This window comes from Anomalospiza imberbis, chromosome 10 (assembly GCF_031753505.1).
Source record: "Anomalospiza imberbis isolate Cuckoo-Finch-1a 21T00152 chromosome 10, ASM3175350v1, whole genome shotgun sequence".
Lineage (NCBI taxonomy): Eukaryota > Metazoa > Chordata > Aves > Passeriformes > Viduidae > Anomalospiza > Anomalospiza imberbis.
Window position 1 is genome coordinate 20,071,357 of NC_089690.1, and position 20,859 is coordinate 20,092,215.

The 20,859-nt window shown below is 42.2% G+C and overlaps 1 protein-coding gene across 6 annotated transcripts in view; it reads left to right on the plus strand.

Annotated features, from left to right (window-relative positions):
- The window catches only part of ARMC8 (armadillo repeat containing 8), a 61,043-nt gene that overhangs the window by 27,626 nt on the left and 12,558 nt on the right, over positions 1-20,859 (plus strand). For 5 of the 6 annotated variants that reach the window (XM_068201103.1, XM_068201107.1, XM_068201106.1 and 2 more), the window contains 8 exons: positions 5,780-5,872; positions 9,134-9,193; positions 10,383-10,463; positions 11,761-11,836; positions 11,922-12,012; positions 15,358-15,418; positions 18,175-18,375; positions 20,292-20,387. In XM_068201103.1, the coding sequence (XP_068057204.1) occupies positions 5,780-5,872; positions 9,134-9,193; positions 10,383-10,463; positions 11,761-11,836; positions 11,922-12,012; positions 15,358-15,418; positions 18,175-18,375; positions 20,292-20,387 (759 nt within the window). The remainder of the gene's footprint in view (positions 1-5,779; positions 5,873-9,133; positions 9,194-10,382; positions 10,464-11,760; positions 11,837-11,921; positions 12,013-15,357; positions 15,419-18,174; positions 18,376-20,291; positions 20,388-20,859) is intronic. The other variant, XM_068201105.1, reaches the window with a different exon arrangement.

Consider the following 20,859-nt stretch of genomic DNA (forward strand, 5'->3'; position numbering starts at 1 on the left):
TGGTGTTTCATGCTTTGCTTTCTCAGCTGCACAGCAATGACATCAACTGCTCCCCCAGTCCTTCTTCAGGCAAATGGGATATCCTGGAATTAACCATAACTACAGGAAATGATCATTTGGTGAGGGGTCCTTGCTCCTTAGTTCACCTGTAAAACCCATTTCCCATTCCAGTTAGATAGCTCAAAATTAAGTATTTTATGATTACGCTTAAGGTCCTATTTCTGCAAATCCTTTCTTTTCCTCCTCTTGTGGGAATACCCAAAGCCATGCTTTGAAAAGAGCTGAATGCAGATCCTTTGATAAGGTGCTTTTCTTATCTCTTGGAAGGTACAGCCCCAGCCCACACTGCTGCAAGCTGTGTTTCACAAGGCAGCAATTGAGACATTGGCTTTGCAATTAAAGGAGTGATTATGGGCCTAATGAACACTTCATGGTAGACATTCCAATGCTGAGAACAACAGGAAGAATTCAAAGTTCCCATTTAGCCACCCTGCTCTCTCTCTTTGTTTCTGGTCCCTGCAGCTCTGGGGAGACTGTCACCGTCTCTATGCACCTGCAGCACTTGAAGGTCTCTCAATTTCTGCCCTTTTCAGGTCCTCTTTTGAAAGGCAGGAGACCACCGTTTGTCAATGGCTTTTCATTCCAGCCCAGCAGTTCTGGAAAAAACTTCTGAAAAGCTGGATCTGGAGTTGTGTCTAACATGGAAACTTTCCCAGAATTTTTTCATGGTTTGACTGCAGAGAGAGGATGCTCTCTCTCAAACCTTGGGCAGGACTGTTTCCAAAACAAGGTGTTGGGAGTTCGCTTAACATCTCCAAGGGTGTTGCAGTCATTCTGGAGGTTTCAGAAGACATCTCAGTTAAAATCCAGTATATACAAGTGCTTTAAAGGGTGCAGCTTAAAACATTCCTTTCTGTTTGTAACAGGTGCACATCACCCACAGTAATGGGAATATTTCTCTCAGCAGAAGTGCTGGGTGTCAGACTACACCTTTCCTCTTGAGCCTTTCCTTATGGACAGAAGCCTGAAGGATCAATTGCTGACAGTTTTGTGTAATTAATTCTGTTCAGTTCTAAGAATAAAATTGTTCTTCAGAGGTGGAAACATTTGGGCAGTTTCCTATAGAAACTAAGGGTTTGTACTGAGAAAATGTGCAGCTCTATCAATCCATCCATCCATCCATCCACCCACCCACCCACCCACCCGGATGAACACTGATCTCTCAGAAAGGGCAAGTTTTTAGGGTCTGATGCTGACCTGTGACACCAAGTTATATCCAGACCTGTTGTGCCAGAGGAATCCTTGTTAATAAAGGCTTCTTGAACAGGCAGGGTGCAGGCTTTGGTGCTGAGACCCATTTAGTGACCATGCTGCACTTGGAAATGAGGAATGACATGGAGTCCAGGGGGAGAGATCTCTTGAGGTGCAGACATAGGCTCAGACTTCTTTAAATTCCAAGATTATTGTCTATGCAAACCAGCCAGCTCACCTGGGTGAGCTGGGTGTGTTTTGGCTTGCTGAGTAGATGGAAGCACTAAGGCAATTCCAGTTTGACTGAGATCCTGTTACTTCAACTTCTGATACCTTACCGATAACAAAAGAATTGATTCAGTGGCAGAAAATGTTTCCAGCTCATGGAAGCATTCTGCCTATTTCCTGACAGATGTTCTCAGTTGTGTTTCTATTTTTCTTCCTCAGTGGGACCCAGATACAATTCCAGTGGGAACTTGCTGTCTGTGGCTGCTGTGCTGGCCTTGCAGGAGGAGGAGGTGCATTCCCTGCTGGGAGTCCTGTGCTTACAGGAGTTTGGAGGGTGAAGGCACTGCAGGATGAGACTCTGTCCTGTAGAGACAATGAGGATTCAGTTTGAGAAGTCTCAGTCTTTAGAAATGATGAGTGAAAGGCATTCCTACTTCCTGGGCAGGTTTGGGATGAGAACCCTGACATCACCTGGTATTGGCCAGGCTTGGTAAAGGGGAGGGGAGGCACACCTGAGAGGATCAGGATATCTTCCACTGACTAATAACCAGGTGTTTAATGAGCAATGAACACGTGCTGCCAAGTGTGCATGTGCTCCACCACAGCTCAGTGATCCACAGTTCCTAAGGAAGGAATCTGGGTCAGCCTCTCATGCCTTAGTCCTTCTTTCTTTCTGGCTATTTGTGGTGGCTGAGCTAGGAGCAAAGCTGAAAGTTCTCCAGTCTGATCTGCTTGCTAAAAATGAGAGTTGTAAAAGAACCAGTTCTAGCTTATAGAGCTTGAATTCAAGTTACTTGGGTGGATAGAAACATTTCAGTTCTCTGACTTGAGAAAAAGAGCAACCTTCAATTAAAAAGAAATGTTTTAAGAATAGGTCTTTAAAAATTTTGTGTTAAAAAGGAATATGAAGAAATTAGGTATAGGGATCCAAGCAGGTAGATGTAACTGTTAATTCTCTCTGAGTTCTGTTTTTGTATGGACAATAATTTTGTTACAATATATATGATATAGAGGTATTTGTCCTAAGTTGCCTGGAACTTCTTTGTCAGCAGACAACATTTTAATGGATTTGTGAATCTCATTGTTTTAACTGTAGCTTATGAGGGTAGACTTAATCTCACTAGGGTTGTTAGGAAGATTCTTTGTTACTTAGATGTCAAAACTGAATAAAAGTGGAATTATGTAGACTCACATTGACACCTAATCACTCTTCACATTCAGTTGGAAGTCAGTTATGCCCACACATCCCTTAGTTCTTTCTAGGTTCTTTTCTGATCAACATGCCAAAATTGTTTCACAAGTTGGATATTTTTGCAAAATTGTAGAGCAGAATTAACAGTTTTTGAAAAAACACATTAAGGAAGCCCTCTTGGAACTTCCCAAGAGTTTTTAACCTTTTCATATTCACAACACTTCAGATTTGATGGAACATAATGAGGAGGTGTATAAAAGATACCTATAAAGAACTGCTTCCTAAATGTATAGTCCAGAATATCTAATAATACACATTTTTGTGTATTGGCAGAATTTCAGGGGACGGTCACTGTGTTGTTTGCTAGGATTTGTTAACTCTTACATCATATGTACAATGATATTGTTGGGTCACAGTGGCACCACAAGTACCCTGCCACAATGTTTAGTGGCAGAACAGCCCTGTCTCATAAATGCTAAATGAAAATGTTTTTCATAATACAATACAAAAACCTTCCCATCCAGGTATTTACCACTGGGTCATGGTGCCACACTGGTCAGTTCTCTTACACAAAACACCATGTGCCATTTAATTCCCATTTCTATGGCTCTACTGTAGAACTTCCCAACAGTTTGAGGCTCAATTTCTGTTCACTTAGACCTTTACCAAAAATCTCCAGTCTATAAACTGCAGCTGCAATACTCCTGTGATCAATACTCCTGTGATCAGTGCTGTTGGATTTTTAGGTGAAACTGGATCATTGCACAAGGATGTCACTGGTGAGGATGTAAAATAAGTGTTGGTTCCTTCCCTGGTGTTAGATGTAGATGGAGAGATGTTACACATTCATCTGTGTGGGTTAAAAGAGTTTAACTGAATAACTACTTTATTCCAAGTTGTGCTGCTTTAATAGCTGCAGTTTGAATCCTTTGAAATAATTCAGGTTTCATAGTCAGGGGTTTCCCTGCAGTAGATTTCAGGTCTTGCATCTTACAGTTTGAAGCTCTTTTTTAAAAACATTCCTGTTTGTGAATCCTGGGGTGTCTTTCTTCTCTTCTCCCTTTTCTCCTGCCTTCTTGATGCTCGTGTCTCAGAGGAACTTTTTAACTGAGCAGCCTCTTAGCACTGAATGTGATATTGTGTTGAACACCGATGGGGCTTCATGCCTTCGGCTGCTGAAGATTTGCAGAAAAGGATAAGAATCTGTTTTAATGGGTCAAATGCATAAAAACACAGGAATCCTGGGTATATTGTCACTTGGTGTTGCTTCAACTCAGGGAAGTTGGGAACAAGCAGCCCAGAGAGGATGTAGAGTCTCCCTCCCTCTGGACACAATCCTGCCCTCAGCTCTGGGATGGCCCTGCTGGAGCAGGGAGGTGGGACCGGGTGGCTGCTGGGCTCTTCCAGCCTGACCCGTTGTGGGATTGAATGTCCACTATTGCACTGCAAGCAAAGCTGGCCTTTGGGCTCTGAAGTTTGGCTCTGGGCTGTGTGTAAAGGCAGATCAGATGGAGCTGCTGTTGGCTAAACCCTGGAAATGTTGCTTGAAATAGGTAGTCCCTTGATCTTCCTATGCATATAAGCATGAAATGACCATGGATATATGGCTGGTGTACCTGGGAGAAAGTCTTTGTAACTAACTTTCTCTCTGTAGGATGCTGAGATGCCAAATGAGGCTGTTGCATGTTGAGCCTTTCCATTTGGTGAGAAACAAGCAGTAGAAACAAGTTGTTTATGCTCAGTGTGTTTCTTGGCTCACTTGTCCTATTGTTTTCTGAAGAGAATAAGAGGGCTGGATAGTCAGCAGCAAAGCTTCCTAAAATAAGTATGATAATTGTGTATATACATAATTAAAAATATTAAATAAATACTGCAAAGCTTTGTATAATCTCAAATATTTTTGCAAATAGGGGAGACTGGTACATGTTTATTTTGACAATATTAAAAAGTGTGGTGGGAAATTTCCCAGGTAATTGGGAGTAAAACTTCTCAGAACCAGTGTGTCTGTCTGAAGATACAGTCAGTGAACACTCAGGCTGGTGCTGCTTTCAGTGCTCTCACGGGAACTGAGGTGCATGAAGGTTTTGCTGTAATTTCAGTTCACCTCCCTGATGTAATTCATCACTGTACAACACTGTAAAACAGAGTCTGACTTACATTTTTTGGGCCAAATTAGTACATGTGCTTTGGAAAGGAAGGCTCATTCAGTCTTCCCTTTGCTCAGCTCCCTTTATCTCATAGAAGTAATTCAGTTTACCCCTTTCCAAACTAAAATACTCATTGTTTCTTTTACTATCACCTTAGTTCCTGCTACTAAAACGTGCTGGTAAAAGTAACTGAAAGCTTTTGAACATTATAGTTTTGTAACTCAACACGGAGATAAATAACTGGATGTGTTTGCAGAAGAGAACTTGCTACAGAATCATGGAAAAGTTTGGGTTGCAAAGGACTTTAAAGATCATCTTGTTCCAACCCCCTGCCTTGGCTTAGGGAACCTCCCACTGAAGTATAAAGGTTTTCTTTTGCTGATTTCTTTGGGATTCTCTGTCACTAGTGTCGCACACACTGACAGTGTCTATAGTGTGTGTTTGACTGCAAGACAAAGGACATGCTGAGTGCCCATGAATCAGTTCCAGGGGACTGTGCCCTGGCCAGGATGGCACCGCGTTCCCTCCCTGCTCCCTTGGACTCGGAGCTGGGAGAAGAGCTAAGTCAGCCACACTGCTGCTAACACTAAGGCAACTCCTGGACTAATCCCTGTCAGTGGCCATGTTTGATTTTGGAATGTTTCCCCCCACTATTCTTTTATTGGTTATGTCCCAAATATTTTGGAGGCAAATTGCAGAAGTTTTATTCCTGTTACTCCTATTTATTCCAATTGCACTGACCTTTTATTTATTTTCCAAGGGGATTTGGCTCAGAACTGTCACTTGTGCCTTCAGCTTGTGATGAACTGCTTTTAATGATCTTGCTCTGTGTCCATAAAAGTCTTGGTGGAAGGAAGAACACTGAGTGCAGAATCAGGAGTGCTCCTTTAAGTAACAAACTGCAAAGAAGCTGTGCTGAAATCCAGTGTGAACACTCTCTTCTTTTCTCCTTTGTTTGCAGGATGCTACAGTTATCTCCCACCTCATGGCACTGCTCAGTAGGTCTCGATACACACAGGAATACATATGTCAGATCTTCTCCCACTGCTGCAAAGTAAGAAAGACAATTCATGTTCTCTATGCAACTTGTGTTTCTGGCCTGTAAGAACTGTGTGTGTGCTGCCTTTTGTGGCAGGAATTTTGAGCCAGTAATGACTGAGCTGGTACTGCTCTGCATTTGGTACAGATTTATTGGGGTTGATATATGCTGCTCTGCAGTACAAGAAAATATGCAAATATGGGGGTTTATAGGCTTTGGCTGCCAAACAAAGCCAACAGCCTGGGCAAGCATCAGTCTTCACTTTTAGCACTATAAATCTTGGAACACTTCAGGTTTTCCTCTGAAAGTCTGAGGACAGTGTGAGCATCTCTGCAGAGGTTGTGTAGCTGCTTTCACCTGTTTTAAACACAGGGACTGTTCTCTAAGAGGTGCTGTTGATTGAGAGGGAAAAAAATACTATTCTCAGCTGAGCTCTGTCAATTACAGGTTCATCCAGATACATGTTCATTCCTGCTATGTAATGCAATTCTGTTGATATGAGAAAACTGATTTAAAACCAGCAGCAACCCCACCCCAAACATAGTTTTGTCTTTCCCTTCCCCCACCCCAAGTTTCCCCACATCACCGATTTTTATTGTTGCAGTTTTTTGGGAGTTACTGTACCAGTGAGTTATAAAATAACTGTATCAAATTAATTCAGGGTAGGAAATGAACTTTGGGTAGGAAAAAAGCAGAGTCTTTCCCTTTTAGTAACAGTTTAAAACTAAAGGATCACAGATTGTGTACTAACAAATGAGAATGTTCCTAAGTTTATGAATTTGTAACTATTTACCTTGAAAAATATCTTTCTACCTTATCACTTACAATGAGTCCTCTGGAGCTGTGAATTATTCCTTTGTTAAGTATCTGTGTTCTTCTGCCTTGACTGTTATTTATGTACACTCATTCCTTTGCATTTCTTCTACTAAGTGAAGCTGAGCACTGAAAACTGTCCATTTAGTGGGATATAAAAGATAGAACTCAGCTGCTAATATTTAGGGAACTGTTTAAAGGAAACATGAAGACAAAATCCTACACAGGACCATGGAGGTTCACATATACACCTAATAGTGGAAAAAAATTTGGTATTTAAGGAAGAAAAATGCAGCAGTGAGGCATCTCCTGCTTAAGTGGCCCTTGAAAGTCTCCTTAACTGGCTGAGGAGCTTGAGCAGGTAAAAAATCAGGCCATGTTGGCCTACAAGAAAAATAACCCAGGGCTAATTATGGGATGGTAGAAGAGTCAGTTTATACAATCAGGGGGTGGCTCTGGGAATATAAACCCTGTTGGCTGGAAGAGAACAGAAAACAATTATTGTCATCTTTTCCCAAAGGAGTTATTTCCTTGCAGCTCCAGCAATTCCTGGTGGCTTGCATATCTGAAATGTTGTTTACAGTGCAAATGCACAGTCACTTCACAAGTGAGGAAGGTCTTCTGAACTCACCATTCCATTTTGAGTGCCTCCTCCAACCCCAAATCTCTCTCAAATTTTAGAGTGAATGTCTGGAAAGAATCAAGTTTTTGGAAAGAAATTGTTGGCTGTGTAAACAGAGAGAAACTAGGCTTCACAAGAAAGACAGGGTGATGGGTATGAGTGTGAGGAAATGGTTGCATTTGCAGAATAAATAGCTGCATAACAAAGAAAAATATTTGAGATTGAGTAAACAGATCATCACAAATGTTAAATTGATCAAGAACTCATTCTTTTGCCCAAGCAAAGGCAGCTGTTCAGCAAAAATCTGAAATGTCCCCTTCCTTCTGTTTTGTTTAGTTTTGGGGTTTCAGGTTTATAATGTCAATGATTGTATTTTCAGACAGAACAAAATGCACCTAATACAATGAAGACACATTTGCAGGGGATTTTCTCACTTCAGTGAATAGGCAATTATATATAATAATTAAAAAAATACTGAAAGTTTCAGTATTCACTGCATTTAAAATGGAGACTCCATCTTCCTCCAAAAGGCCCTGAGTGAGAGAACCTTTCTTACTTTTTTCCCTGAAGCAATAAGTTACTATAAATAAACCTTTGTAGTTAGGTAAGGCTTGGCATATGTTCTAAGAGGCATTGATGCTTTTATTTAGCTTTTTTCCTCATCTCAGTAGATTTATTAATTGAATTAATAGTGACTTAGCGCAGCTCCTGCCCTCCTTGTCCCTGCACTGTTCTCAGCTCACATCTGGTGTAGCCGTTTCTTTCTCTGCCTTTCCAGCATTTTTGTTGGCTTCTCAAGTTTCTGCCTTGCCCTCTTCCATTTCCCTGGAAAAGCTCAGACCAGTTCTCTAGAGCAAGGAAATCCATCATTTGGGTTCCTAGCATATTGCTGCTGGTTTCTGCTTTGCCGCTTCTCCCTGCACATTTAGAGTTAAAATTAATGGCAGGGGAGCATTGCTCTTGGAGAAGAGCCATCCTGAGCAAGGGGAACTGTTGATTTACAGGGGAACAGATGCAGTTCTTAACATACAGAGCCAGGAGTCTATCAACAGAGAAGCAAATAAATAAACTGAAATCAGGCTGATGTACCTGGGATGTGAAAATGCAAGTCAAGATTTACTTTTTAAGAGTCTCTCTGTCTCAGTTCATTTGTTTTTAGAGCAAGTGGTGTGAGCAGGCAGAATTTACTGGTTTAGGAAGGGTCCAGGATAAATCCTATAATCAAGGCAGCTTCCTCCAGGCCTTCTTCTCTTGGGTGACCTTAGGCTGCTGCTGGATCCCTGCCCCAAGGGATCCCTTCTTGTCATTGTGGAAAGAGTTGTTACATTGTGCTACCCTAATGTTTCCTTGAAAATTGGCATTTCATGATGGAAGATTGTGCAAGAAGTGATGTCTATTCCTGAAATATGTCAGTCATTCCTATTTGGAGAACAAGGTCACTGTCAGAGGAGTGGAACTCTGTCACTGTACCCAAGGTGGAACAAAACCAGGCAGCCCTGGTGTTAAACTGGGGCCTGAACTGCTTGGAAATGCTTCATCATATTCTCAAGTTTTCACCTTTATGTTTGCAGCTGTCCCTCTTTATGGATTAGTGCTGACCTGGTTGTGCTGGTTGGTGTGTGCAAACACAGTGTGTAGAGATGAAATATTTCCAGTTGTGCAACTCAGATGCACGCAGGTGTCACCTCTGTACAGGCATCTGTCCTGCTTGCACAGAATCTGCCACCTGCATCCCATGGAGGAATCACTAATACTTGGGAATTACTAAATCTAGGGCAGTATGATTTCTTCTACTTTAAACTCACTCATTTTTTTCACATATTTCAATATCTGTTCTTCAGCTCCAACACTGGCATAGCTGCGGCTTTAACTCATTGCCTCAGCCACTTCTGTGTGCCAATGTAAGTGGTTTTCCTCCTTCAACCATGCTGTTTTAATTGCATTTTTTGGTAGAAAGCTCTTGGTGGCAGTAGCAGCTGAAGCATCTCTTAAAGCACCAGATATGTTACATCTGAAAGTAATTTTATGCTTTTTTCTTAGAGGTAAGAGATACTCTAAAAATGTTCTTTTGACTGTGAGAAGAATCTGATTTCAGCTGTATCTCAGATTTGAAGACAATGTGTCACTGATGCCTACCAGGGTGTAAGAGGTGCCATTAATTCAGCCAGGTTTGAACAAGAGATTAAGGAGTGAGGAGACTTTCTTCACTTGCAGATTAGTCAAGGAAATGCATGGAGGAATGATAAATGCTGTGGCATCCTATAAGCTGAATTTAAATGTGCATAGACCGTGCTTAATGCAGAGATGGCTAGAGCTATGAACCTACTTTTAAAGAGAGGTTTGCAAATCAAAGACCAGCTTTGGTAGGAGACTGCTGAGGGCTGCAGGTACTGAGATTTCATGTTGTTTTTTCAACCTGATCAAGCTTTGTCATGCTACAGAAGTTCTTAGACCTTTCTCCTGCAAAATTCAGTATTTGTCATCAATTCCAAAGACTGTTTTGGAAAAAATACTGATATATCAGCCATTACCAGCTTAGATCTTGAAGTCAATAATAGGTGATGGCTGGCTGGATTTGTGGCCAAACTGCTTGAAACTAAAATAATAAATAATAAAAAATAGGAAGAAAATGTGAATTTCCTCTCAAAGCATGGTCACTCTGTTTGGAACCAGTTTTAGAAGAAATCCCTTCCCTTCTGCAGTTAGAATTGTTGAAAATGCTTAATATTATCAGTGAGGAAGGCATTAGTGACTGGTGATCTTTTATGTGATTTGTAGAGAAAATCAGGGCTTTGAGTTGGTTCCAGTAGGAAGAGGAGAAAAAGAAGTTCTATATCCATGTTTCTTCATTTATGAAAACTAATGTCATTGCCTATTGAAGGAGAGGGTGGAAATGATGACCAGAAAAGGACAAATGCTATAAAAATATAAGTTGAAGTTGTTTATATATAAAAAAAAATAAAATTGTTATGCCAGCTGATTACAAAGTAAATGTTAGGAAATGTATCTTAAATATTTAACAATAAATTGCAGAGAGTGGAAATCTCTTGCATGTTGTCTTAAAAACCTTGTGTTATGTTTCCTTTGAAGGGTCCAGATCACCAGACAATCTTATTTAACCATGGAGCTGTTCAGAACATCGCACATCTGTTGGTCTCCACCTCCTACAAAGTAAGACATTACAGCTACTCTGTGTTTAACATGCGTTTATGAAAGGAATTCAAATGCAGATTATAAAAACCATGTCTGTGCCTGTGAACCAAAGCTAAACAGGTATCATGTATATTTGTAGAGTAGCAGTTGCTTTTATTTGTCGTATTCTGTCAAAACCAGAGCTATTGTACTGCAAAGCTGAAGCAGCAGTAATGAAAACAGGGCTGCCTAGCATTGCTTCAAACAGGAACTGGCACTTGGCAAGCCCAGTGGTCTAATTTGTTGAACAATAAATGAGAATAAGAAGTTAAGCTGAAGAGAAGCAAATGTGGTCTGTTCTAAAAAGGAAGTCCTACCTGTAAAAATAGATGGTTGTGGAATGTGTGGAGGCCGCCAGCTGCCTGTGTTGTGCTCCCTGAATTCCTGAGTCTCTCCTGCCTTCTCTGTTGTGTTTTTGAAGTCCATCCTGGACAATCACCTGAGAGGACAAGCTTCACATTCTACCTGTAACTTGGTGGCCAGGAGGGTCAGTTTCTTGTCAGTCCTTCCACTTGTGAAGACAAGAACACAGTTTAAATATGTGCAGCTGTAGAAGGGCAAGTCAAAGACTAGTACCTGAACTAATCTAGGTTCTGTGATCAGGGAAGGTGATAATGGTTGATCTTCCCTGTGTTAAAAAAGAAGTTATAAAGATTTCAGAAACTAGGCAGTCATGAAACATTGATTAAATCAAAACTTTGGACTGAAGAAGGAGGAGCCAAGATGAAGAAATTTGTCTATCCTTTTCATCCAGGTGGTACCTGAGGCTGTGTAATGGCAGTAAAACTGAAAGTGTATATTTGTTCTAAGTTTCCTTTGGAATCACTTCAGTTGGATGGTTCTCTTTAGACATTTTATTAAGCCAGCCTTCAAAGGATTCTGAAATAGAAATCTCAAGGGTACATATTTCTGACTCTTTAATGTACTTATGAGTCCTGAAAGGTAAAATTACCATTGTTATATTGTATTCTTCTATTCTTCTGTTGTTTTTTACACATTTGTGAGGCATTACAAATAAGACCAGTATTTCCTGTTTAGTTCCCAAGTTTTAACCTTGCTGGTTTTCTTCAGAGTTTACAACATACTCTACAGAAGGATAGTTCCAACAGGGGGATGACAAAAGTCAGGGTGTGAGTTAGATGTTTCTATCTGCCATGATTCTGCATCTCAATTTCTTGTTGATTATACAGCATTGTTTTCTACAAGCCTGTCCAGCAGTGTAGCCCAGTTTTGCTTTGAAGTCAGTGTTGATGTTTCATATTATGTTTTTACACAGGTCCGAATGCAGGCATTGAAATGCTTCTCAGTTCTAGCCTTTGAAAACCCCCAGGTATCCATGACTCTGGTCAATGGTGAGTGCAATACTGCTGCTACTGGTTTGACACTCACTTTTTGCCTGGCTGAAGGAGAATGACTTGGAGCTCTCTCTCTTTTCAGTGTCTGTTGATGGAGAATTGTTACCACAGATTTTTGTGAAGATGTTACAAAGGGACAAGCCCATTGAAATGCAGCTCACGTCAGCCAAATGGTAATTGTCTTCTGGAACTGGGGAAATAGCAGGGAGTTTAATCCTTACTGTTCAACTGCTCCCTTCTTCCTTGTTCCAAAGTAACAGGGGTTTTAAAATCATAGGAATAATTAAAGATCCTGTTTTGCATTATCTGAATTCTTAAATGAGTGGCTCTCGCCCCATTTTATAATGTAACTTATAAAAAGGGAAAAATATTGCTGGGCAGCAGTTTTGTGAGGAATGTGTGTTCAGCCATACGGGTTTTCACATGTATCTTGGATTTGATAAGTTTTGCTTTGAACAGGCAGAACATAGTCATGAGCTATCATCCTTGGTGGCTGTGCTGTGTTGGAGACTGCACCAAGATGATGGGAGAGCAGAGTTACTCCCTCTACCCCACTGTTTTAAATAAAATAGCTTATTCTTCAGGCTTCATGTGTTCACACAGCAGAATTAATGTTATTAATTAATTTTGTACTTCAGCTTTCCCTGCTGGTGTGAGCACATTTGTGTGTTCATATCCATAATGACTTCCTACCCAGTGACAAGATGTGACCCAGTTCTGTAATAGCAGCACCCTGCTTATTCTCACTCCATAAGCTGGGATTGACACCCTTTAGGACCATTTTCCTTTTCTTGTGTTGATAGCAATGAAATAGATCACTCCAGGGGGTTAGAGAGATAAAATCACCCGTGAGTATGAACTACTAAAATTAAGTTTAACTCAGGAGTTTGGTCGCTGATGCGTTGTTTGATTATTCTTTTCGTTTTTGATGGCTTTTTTTGACAAGGAGCAGTGCGTTCTCCGAGTTCACCAAACAATTTCACAGCCACTTGTGTCAGTACAAGTCTCTTGACTCTGGATGAGGAACAGGTGGGGTAGCCAGGATCTGTGACTCTGCTCATGCTGCCAGGTTGTGATGCCCTAACGCATTGATGAAAGCAGTTTCAGTGATGTGCACGTGTTTGAGGGGGGTTCTTGGGGAATCCCACTCCATGTAGGAGGTATGTCTTGGGACCTCCTAGCCTCCATTCCAACCACAATTGGCCCAAGCAGTCTGGTTTTACTGGTTTTGTTGAGCAATTCTTAATGAAGAAGGCAAGTTAGATTAATTGCACTGTAGCAGTCTCAGTTCTGATTGATTTATGTGTTTCTTTGAGAAGTCAGAAAGTACATAGAGAATGACATACTTAAAAGTAATTTTTTTACTAATCTCAAGATATAAAGCAGTTGACAAGTTGTAAAGACAGGCTGGAGTTAGAAGAATTGTTCTGAGATGGACATTCCCAGGTCTACTGGTGTTCTTTGCTGATTGAAGGAACTGGGTACCCATCTTTTGCTGTTGCTTTGCAGTACTTTGACTCATCTGGACCTTTGAAAGCGTGAAAGAAAGTGATGTGGTGAAAAGCAGCAAAAGAAAATTGCAGGGAAACGGCAGACAGACTAGTATCTTGAATTTCAGATTGAGTTTCTCCCAATTAGTCCACAGGCATTCATCCTTCTTAGGGTTCTCATTTTTACAGCAGTCCTGGAGTTTGCAAAGCCCTACTGGTTTGTCTTCTGTAGGTCCATCCCCTACCTGATTGCCTCCAAGTCAGACTCTCTCTTCCTTTTTCCTAATGAGAGTAGTAGGTGAAATTGTCACAGATCATGTTTTTTTTTCTGCTTGTAAATTAGATTTCACTCCTACCTTGCCAGCTTCAGTCAGCTAATCTACAGTTCCTCTGATTTGTCATTAGATTTTTGGAATGCAGATCTATAAGGTTTTTTTCCTTTTGAACTTTCTCTATAATTTCTATTTGAATCTGGAGTGGCATACAAGACTACTTCAAGAAGTTCCCTTTCTTTTCCCTCGACAATTGAAGTAGACTTGGAGGATTCAGGGTAATACCTCTTGATTGAAATGGAGCAAAGATCCTTCTCTTGAGCAGCAGTGCTGGGACAGAGGGAAGATCAGGGTGCCCCTTGGGGGAGTGCTCTGCAGCTGCAAGTGGAGCACTAACCTTTCCTGCTAAAATCACCATAATTGCTTCAAGCTAAGCCAAGCCTATGTTACCTGAAGACAAAAATTACTTTCTTTCATTGCTGAAATAGAGCTACTTTGCCTGGCAAATAGGGTCTCACCAGACTAAATGGCAGCTGCAGGATGGGTGCTTTCCTCCTGACTGCAGGTGTGAAAATGAGTTTCCTGCTGTCAGCTGCAAGGCTTGGGCAGTAGAAGTTTAGCAGATGATCTCTGTGCTAACATTCAAGTCTTATCTCTTACTTTCTGAGAAATAATGTATTAAAAGAGGTCTGATTGTGGGATTTTTAGCTGTGGCTGTATTCAGAAGGAGGATCGGTGTTGTTGCCTCTAGGAGGTGAAAGGACTCACTCTGGGCCTTGGAAGGAGCTCAGGGATGTGGTGAAACACACCATGGTGATATGAGCACATTGCTGTTCCTTAGCGGAGCAGTTCTGATTGACCCTGTGTACAGCTTCACCCTGCCCAGCTGAGGGTCCAAACGTGTTAGTTTTAAGTTCCCTTTACTGAAATGCAGTTACATTTTTTAACCTCCACTGTGGCATGATAAAAGCCAGTTCCAATGGTTAGTTCAGAAGCTAAAACAAGAGATACTGGTGAACAGCAGTTCCTCTCCAGCTCCATTCCACTGGCTTGTAGCAGAGCAGGTAAAAACAAAACCACTTCAAAGTAAAACACTTTTTTTGGTAGGTGGACTATTTTGCACTTCTGTTCGGGGCACTTTACAAGTACATTAACAAAGAACTTGGAATTTGTCTGATGCTGTGTGCTGGTGAGACCTTGTGGTTTCACTGTATCCACTGTGAGCTGTTGTCTAATAAGGAACAAATGCTGGCTTGGTGCAGTGTCAGAGCCTTGCCTGGGTTCATTGTTAGTGAGGGTGTGCTTGTTCCTGCAGAGTGTAAAGCCCTGCCTGTGGGCAGGCAGCACAGCAATTCCACCTCTCCTGGGCTGGGGCAGGGCCTGGGTGTCTGTGCCTGAGCTGTCAGGCTGTGTTCCTGTGCTGGTTCTCTCCTGATGGCTGCACACCCTACGGGGAGGTACTTACAGGAAGGTCTGGGTGTGTTGCTCCTTTGCTTAGTTCAGGTTGTTCCTTTTGGGTGTGGGGCTCAGTCAGGGTGGTGGTGTGACCCTTTGTGTGCTGTGTGTATTGATCAGGGGTCCTGCACTGCAAACCTGCCAGAAAGTGCACCTGGAGGAGTTTGTGTGCCCAGGCTTGGTAAGCTCTGATGTATTTAAATCAAACACAGGGAGGGTGTTTCATTAGGACAGATGTTCTGCAGCAGCTGAAGTGCACCAAAGCCATGGTAGGTGACTGTGTCTTGTTGTGTTGTTGCAGCCTTACTTCCATGTGCAGAGCCGGAGCAATACGGACGGACGATCCCTGCATCGTTCTCAAGGTGAGCTGTGTCCTGCTTCAACCACCTTGTAAATGCAGAATAATTCTTTTTGTGCTGGCCATGACAACTGCTTAAACAGTTCTCTGTTCAAAAGGTTTCCTCATGTAGGTCTATACCGGTTTTATCTTCTCATATAAAAGGTAGCACAAAATCTGTTACACCAAAGATTGCAAAGCACAAAGTTCTCCTGACTTTTTTTTAATTAAAAAAAAAATAGTTCCCTGGTTTCCCTTTGTTTCCAAGTAATGATAGATAAAAAAATCTACATGTTGGCTGAGACAAAGACCCACCCCTCCTCTCTTTTTGTGCAAGAAAGTGCAATGTACTGTTCATTCCAGTGTGCATATTGGCATCTGTTCTGCACAGGCACCTGGTACTGCACAGCTGAGGAAGCCAAGCTGCATCATTCTCCCTCACCCTTCTCCTTAGTTTTGTTCCAAATTGACACTCCAACTCTCTGCTCTCCTTTCTCCCTACAACATCTGCAAATTGGGGGCAACAGTTCCTTTCTCCCAACCCATCTCTCCTGCAAACCTCTTTCTTCTTTGGAAATGTCTTCCCTTCCTGGATCCCCCACGTTGGGCTGCACCCTGGTCAGGATGTGTGTGTTCCAGAGCTGTTCTGCCCTGGGACAGGAGCAGGGTCTGCTGGCAGTGGCAGGTCACTGCTGGGAGCTGGACCCTGCCCTGTGCAGCTGCACGTGCTGGGCCACGTGGGCCCTGTGGAAAACCACCGTCCTTTCAAACCTTTGCAAAGGGATGTGCTTGGGTCAGCTCGCAGCAAAAGCAGCATTTTTTCCTCGTGGAAGCTGCTTCAGCACAAATCCATGTGTGAGGCTGTGGAATTAAATGTGTTGTAGTACTTGAGAGTAGACAAAAGAGTGAGGGGGGAAGGAAGGCACAGAACCTTTGCCTTGCTCAAACCACCCCTGTGATTCGTCCTCCAGGACGAATATTTGCAAGATAAGTGTCCCTGGGCTTAATCCAGCTACAAATCCTTTGACCTCTACTGAACTGAAGTGTTGGCCCTGTTAGCATTCAGGAATTATTGACCCTTTGCTATCAAACTTTTTTTTGTGGCATTTGGGGGCCACTCAAGAATGTGTGTTTCCAAAATGGTTTTAATTTACTTTCATTGCTCAGTTTGAGTAGTGGGTTGGTCTGCAACATGGGGAAGAAATAAAATCCCTTGAGAAGGGCAGGGAAGGCTGATAAATAATGGATTTGATGGGAAGGGAAGTAATTTCTGTGGAATCCTAATAATGAAACTGTCCAGATAACCTAGATACATCCTAGCCATACCATGGAAATTAGATATTCCATCTCTACAGTCCATTTCCAGACTTTATCTGCTGGCCAGGTGTGCATTGTGGCATTCCATCTTAACACCCCCACACATCCTCCTACTCTTGTGCATTAATTGCACTGTACTGACCTGTAGGTCCAATGGAACAGTTAAAATTCTTGCTTCTGTTTTTAAGCAGATGGAATTGCTTAGTGTTGAAAAACATGAGATCTGTGTTTCTTGGGTGCATGCAGCCAGTGACTTAACAATGCCCAGCCCTTAAATTCCAAGAAGTAGCTCATTTCAGGCCATTTGACAGTGGAAAGAATTAAGAAGTACATTGTCTTTGTGATTTAGACATGGAATTCCACTTCTTTTCTTTCTCAGTCCACATGAATGTAATTTTTTGGGAGCCTATGTACAGTCTTTCCTGCTGCCTCAAGGCCAGGTATGCAGAAGGGAGTGCTTTGGCTCACTGGATTAGCTGCAAGATTCATCACCTCAGTGATAATCTTTGAGATGGCATCTAGCTTTCTAAAATATGTAGGCAAGTCCTACTTCCTGTGCAATGGGGATAAGGTATTTATTTATTTAATCATTTGAACAGTCAACGGGTAGATGTTATTTCAGGTCCCCAAAACATAACTCTGAGCAACATTTACTAGAGTTATTCTGTTGAACTTGGTGGTGTTGCACAAGCACAAACCTTGGTGTTTTTCCTTGTCCATTTTCATATTTGGGAAGGCTTGAGGGAGCAGAGTCCCAGCTCTTGGAGAATTGGCCTGTCCAGAGTTAAGTACTTTTCATTTGGCTTCAGGTACAGAAAGACTTGATTGGTTTTTCTGTTTCAATAGAGAAGGAATAACAAAACTGTTGTCATGTGGGTGTAACCACGGTAGGTTGGATGTCAGGGAAGGCAGAATGGACCTGGATTCCAAGTTAGCTTCTTTTCTGGTTGATCAAATATGCTGCTTGCTGAGGAGTATTCCTCCCTTGTCCTCTGCTCCAGGCAGCCAGTGTGTGGGAAAGGAATGCTGAGATTATTTCTGACTGCATTGTCCTTAGTTAATCCTGGATCACAGAAGGGCAGGAGGGGTCAAGTACTTCTTGAGGGCAGCTTGGGTACTTTTGGTTCTGGTGTGCAGTAAGAACAAGCCTGTGAAAATACCAACTTTTGAGGGGTTTTAAAAATTTTTTTTACAAGGTTTTGTTAGACTTTGTCTATGGTCACTTCCAAGCGTTGCATGATTTTGGCTGTGTGAGAAGTTGTGTGAAAGTAGCCGATTGTACACTTAGCAATGCCTGAACAATTCCTCTGTGTGTGGAGTCTTTGAACCCACTGAAATGTGTGTCTGTGGAACGTCTTATCTAAAGAACAATGCAGAGCATTGCTGTTGGACAGTTGTTTCATTTCTTTGGAGTTTCTTTATCAATGTAGCTGCACTGGAAACTCCTTTTTTTAATCTCTGCAGACTCTGCCATGCTTGGTTCGGATGTGCAGTAAGGACAGACTGCTGGAGGAGCGGGTAGAGGGGGCAGAGACTCTGGCCTACCTGATAGAGACAGACGTGGAGCTGCAGAGGATGGCCAGCATCACCGACCACCTCATCGTCATGCTGGCAGACTACTTCAAGTACCCCAGCTCCGTCAGTGCCATCACCGACATCAAGAGGGTGCGTTCCCTGACCCGGCTCTCAGCCTTGGAGAAGTGGGCAAAACCAAAAATAAACCAGCTCAGGATGGGTTTTTTTAATTCTGGTTAAACCTCATGCCTGAGTTCTGCAATTGAAAGGTGACCAGAGGTCCAGCAGGACTTGATTCTTGATGTTTGTACTCTCCAAGTCTCAGTCACTGCTCTTTGGAGACTTCACTAACCACACAAAAGTGTGCATATCTGGTTTTCCCATCCTCCAAGTTTAAACACCTTGCCTTCAGGAACCAGTACATTTCAGCTTCATAAGAGACAATAGTCCATGTGAAGAGAGATTTGTTTTCAATTCTTAGGTCAGGTTTGTGGAAAATCTGAAATTCAGAGGTGATTCTGTTGTGTTTAAGCACAAAAACATGTGGATGTCGTGCACTGTTTCATATTATGAGTTGTCTGCACTTGCAAGATGTTGGATAAACAGAGACCAGATGTACCTTGGAGTCTTACTGAGACATTATTAGAAAGAAGCTGAAAAAATACATTACAGAGCTTTGCTTTTTTTTCTGAAGCTGGCCCAAGAGACACGTTCATTTCCCTGACACTTATAGAATGGGGTTAATTCTGCATAGAGAGTCTCTTGAATGCTCTGTAAAAATGCCAGTGAAACATAAAAAAATAGTTACAGTATAAAAAACTGAGCAGAAAGAAGTTTAGTAGCTTATTGAGGAGTAATGGATGTTGGCTGTAGCATCAAAAATATGATCAGGTTCCAAAAGTGAGTGGTGCAATTCTAAATATTATGACAGTGCTCGCAGTGTGCAGTAAGTCTGTAGAAGCAACCAGCTGGGAATCCAGGGTACTGGCTTTGAAGAGAGTGCTTGGAATTGTACCCTGTAAGGTAAAACTAAGTGAGGAGTGAGCGAGGAATCTGCCAAACAGAGAACTTGTCTGCTTAAAATATTTATGACAGTTACTTAATACTTCTGCTCCAATATAGCTGCACTGGAGAGAATTACTCATAGAGCTTAATTTTTCACATTTCTTTTATTTCAGCACTTTGCTACCTTATACTGTCATTTTCCTGGCATTTTGTGTAGTCTTTGAAGGTTGCATTATTTTGTAGAACACTTTGGTATACAGTTTTGAGGATAGTCAGAGTCACGGAATTATTCTCAGAAGAGAACATGAGGAGATCTGAGAGCCCAGATTTGCTGTTCCAAGCAGGGTCAACCTCAAACACCACTATTTTATGATGCCTTTAGTGCTCCCATTAATTATCATAAAATCACAGAATATCCTGAGCTGGAAAGGACCCCAAGGATCATCCAGTCCAGCTCCTGGCCCTGCACAGACACCCCAACAATCCCACCCTGGGCATCCCTGAGAACATTGTCCAAGTGCTCCTGGAGCTCTGGCAGCCTTGGGGCTGTGCCCATTCCCTGGGGATCCTGGGCAGTGCCTGATCACCCTCTGGGTGAAGAACCTTTTCCTGATATCCAACCTCACCCTCCTTAACATGGCCTGAGATTTAGAGGCCAACTTTGGCTCCTGGTTTTGCTTCAGTTCTCTTGATAAAACTTGTCTTGATTCTCTCCCAGTTTTTTCACTCCTTCTGGCTAGTTCCTCTAAGTTTCTGTTGGGAGATAAGAATAGCTTTTACCTGAATAGGATCTTGATAGAGTCCTAACCTTGTTTTGGCCTCAAATTGAAGACGGAGTTGTCTTCTCTATAACTCAGCAGACAAATGCACCATATTCTTGACTCAGGTTATTGCATTTAGCTGGTAAATGTGGACATGAGCTCAGGGAGCAGCACTTTGTGCTTCTGGCTGCCCCTGGGGTGGCAGACAAAGAGAGTGGGTAAGCACCAGTGTAGAACAAATCAGAATCTCACAGTGCAGCTGCTTTGGTGGCTGAGCCTGGTGCCTGTGCTGTTTCCCAGCTGGACCACGACCTGAAGCACGCCCACGAGCTGCGCCAGGCCGCCTTCAAGCTCTACGCGTCACTGGGGGCTAACGACGAGGACATCCGCAAAAAGGTGAGCCTGGGGAGCCTGCTGGGCCACTGCTCAGCCACAGCTGGAAGGCAGCATTCCCACCTTCCCAGTGGTTTTCCCTGGTATGGTGTAAGTAGGTTGAAATGAGACCTCTTTCCTTCATTAATATAAACTTTCAGATTGTGTGGAATTGGAACAAAAATTAATGTCTTGCTATCAGAGTATAACAAAAGTAAAGTTTAGTTATGTGAGCATCTTCACAGTGATGAACTCGACTTGTACAAGGAGTTGTCTTTCAGCATTTTGGTACTTGGCTACTCCATAAGGCATGTTGTTGTGGCATATGAGAAATTTCTGAACCTTGTGTTCTGGGAGAGATAATACACCTCCGCTCTCATTTATTCCATTATATGACAAATACTAAAAAAGCAACCTGGAAAGTCTGTTCCTATTGGGAACCAAAGTCAGAATTTGTTTCTCAATTCTCAAGTGACCAAGGCCTTGCACTGTCACA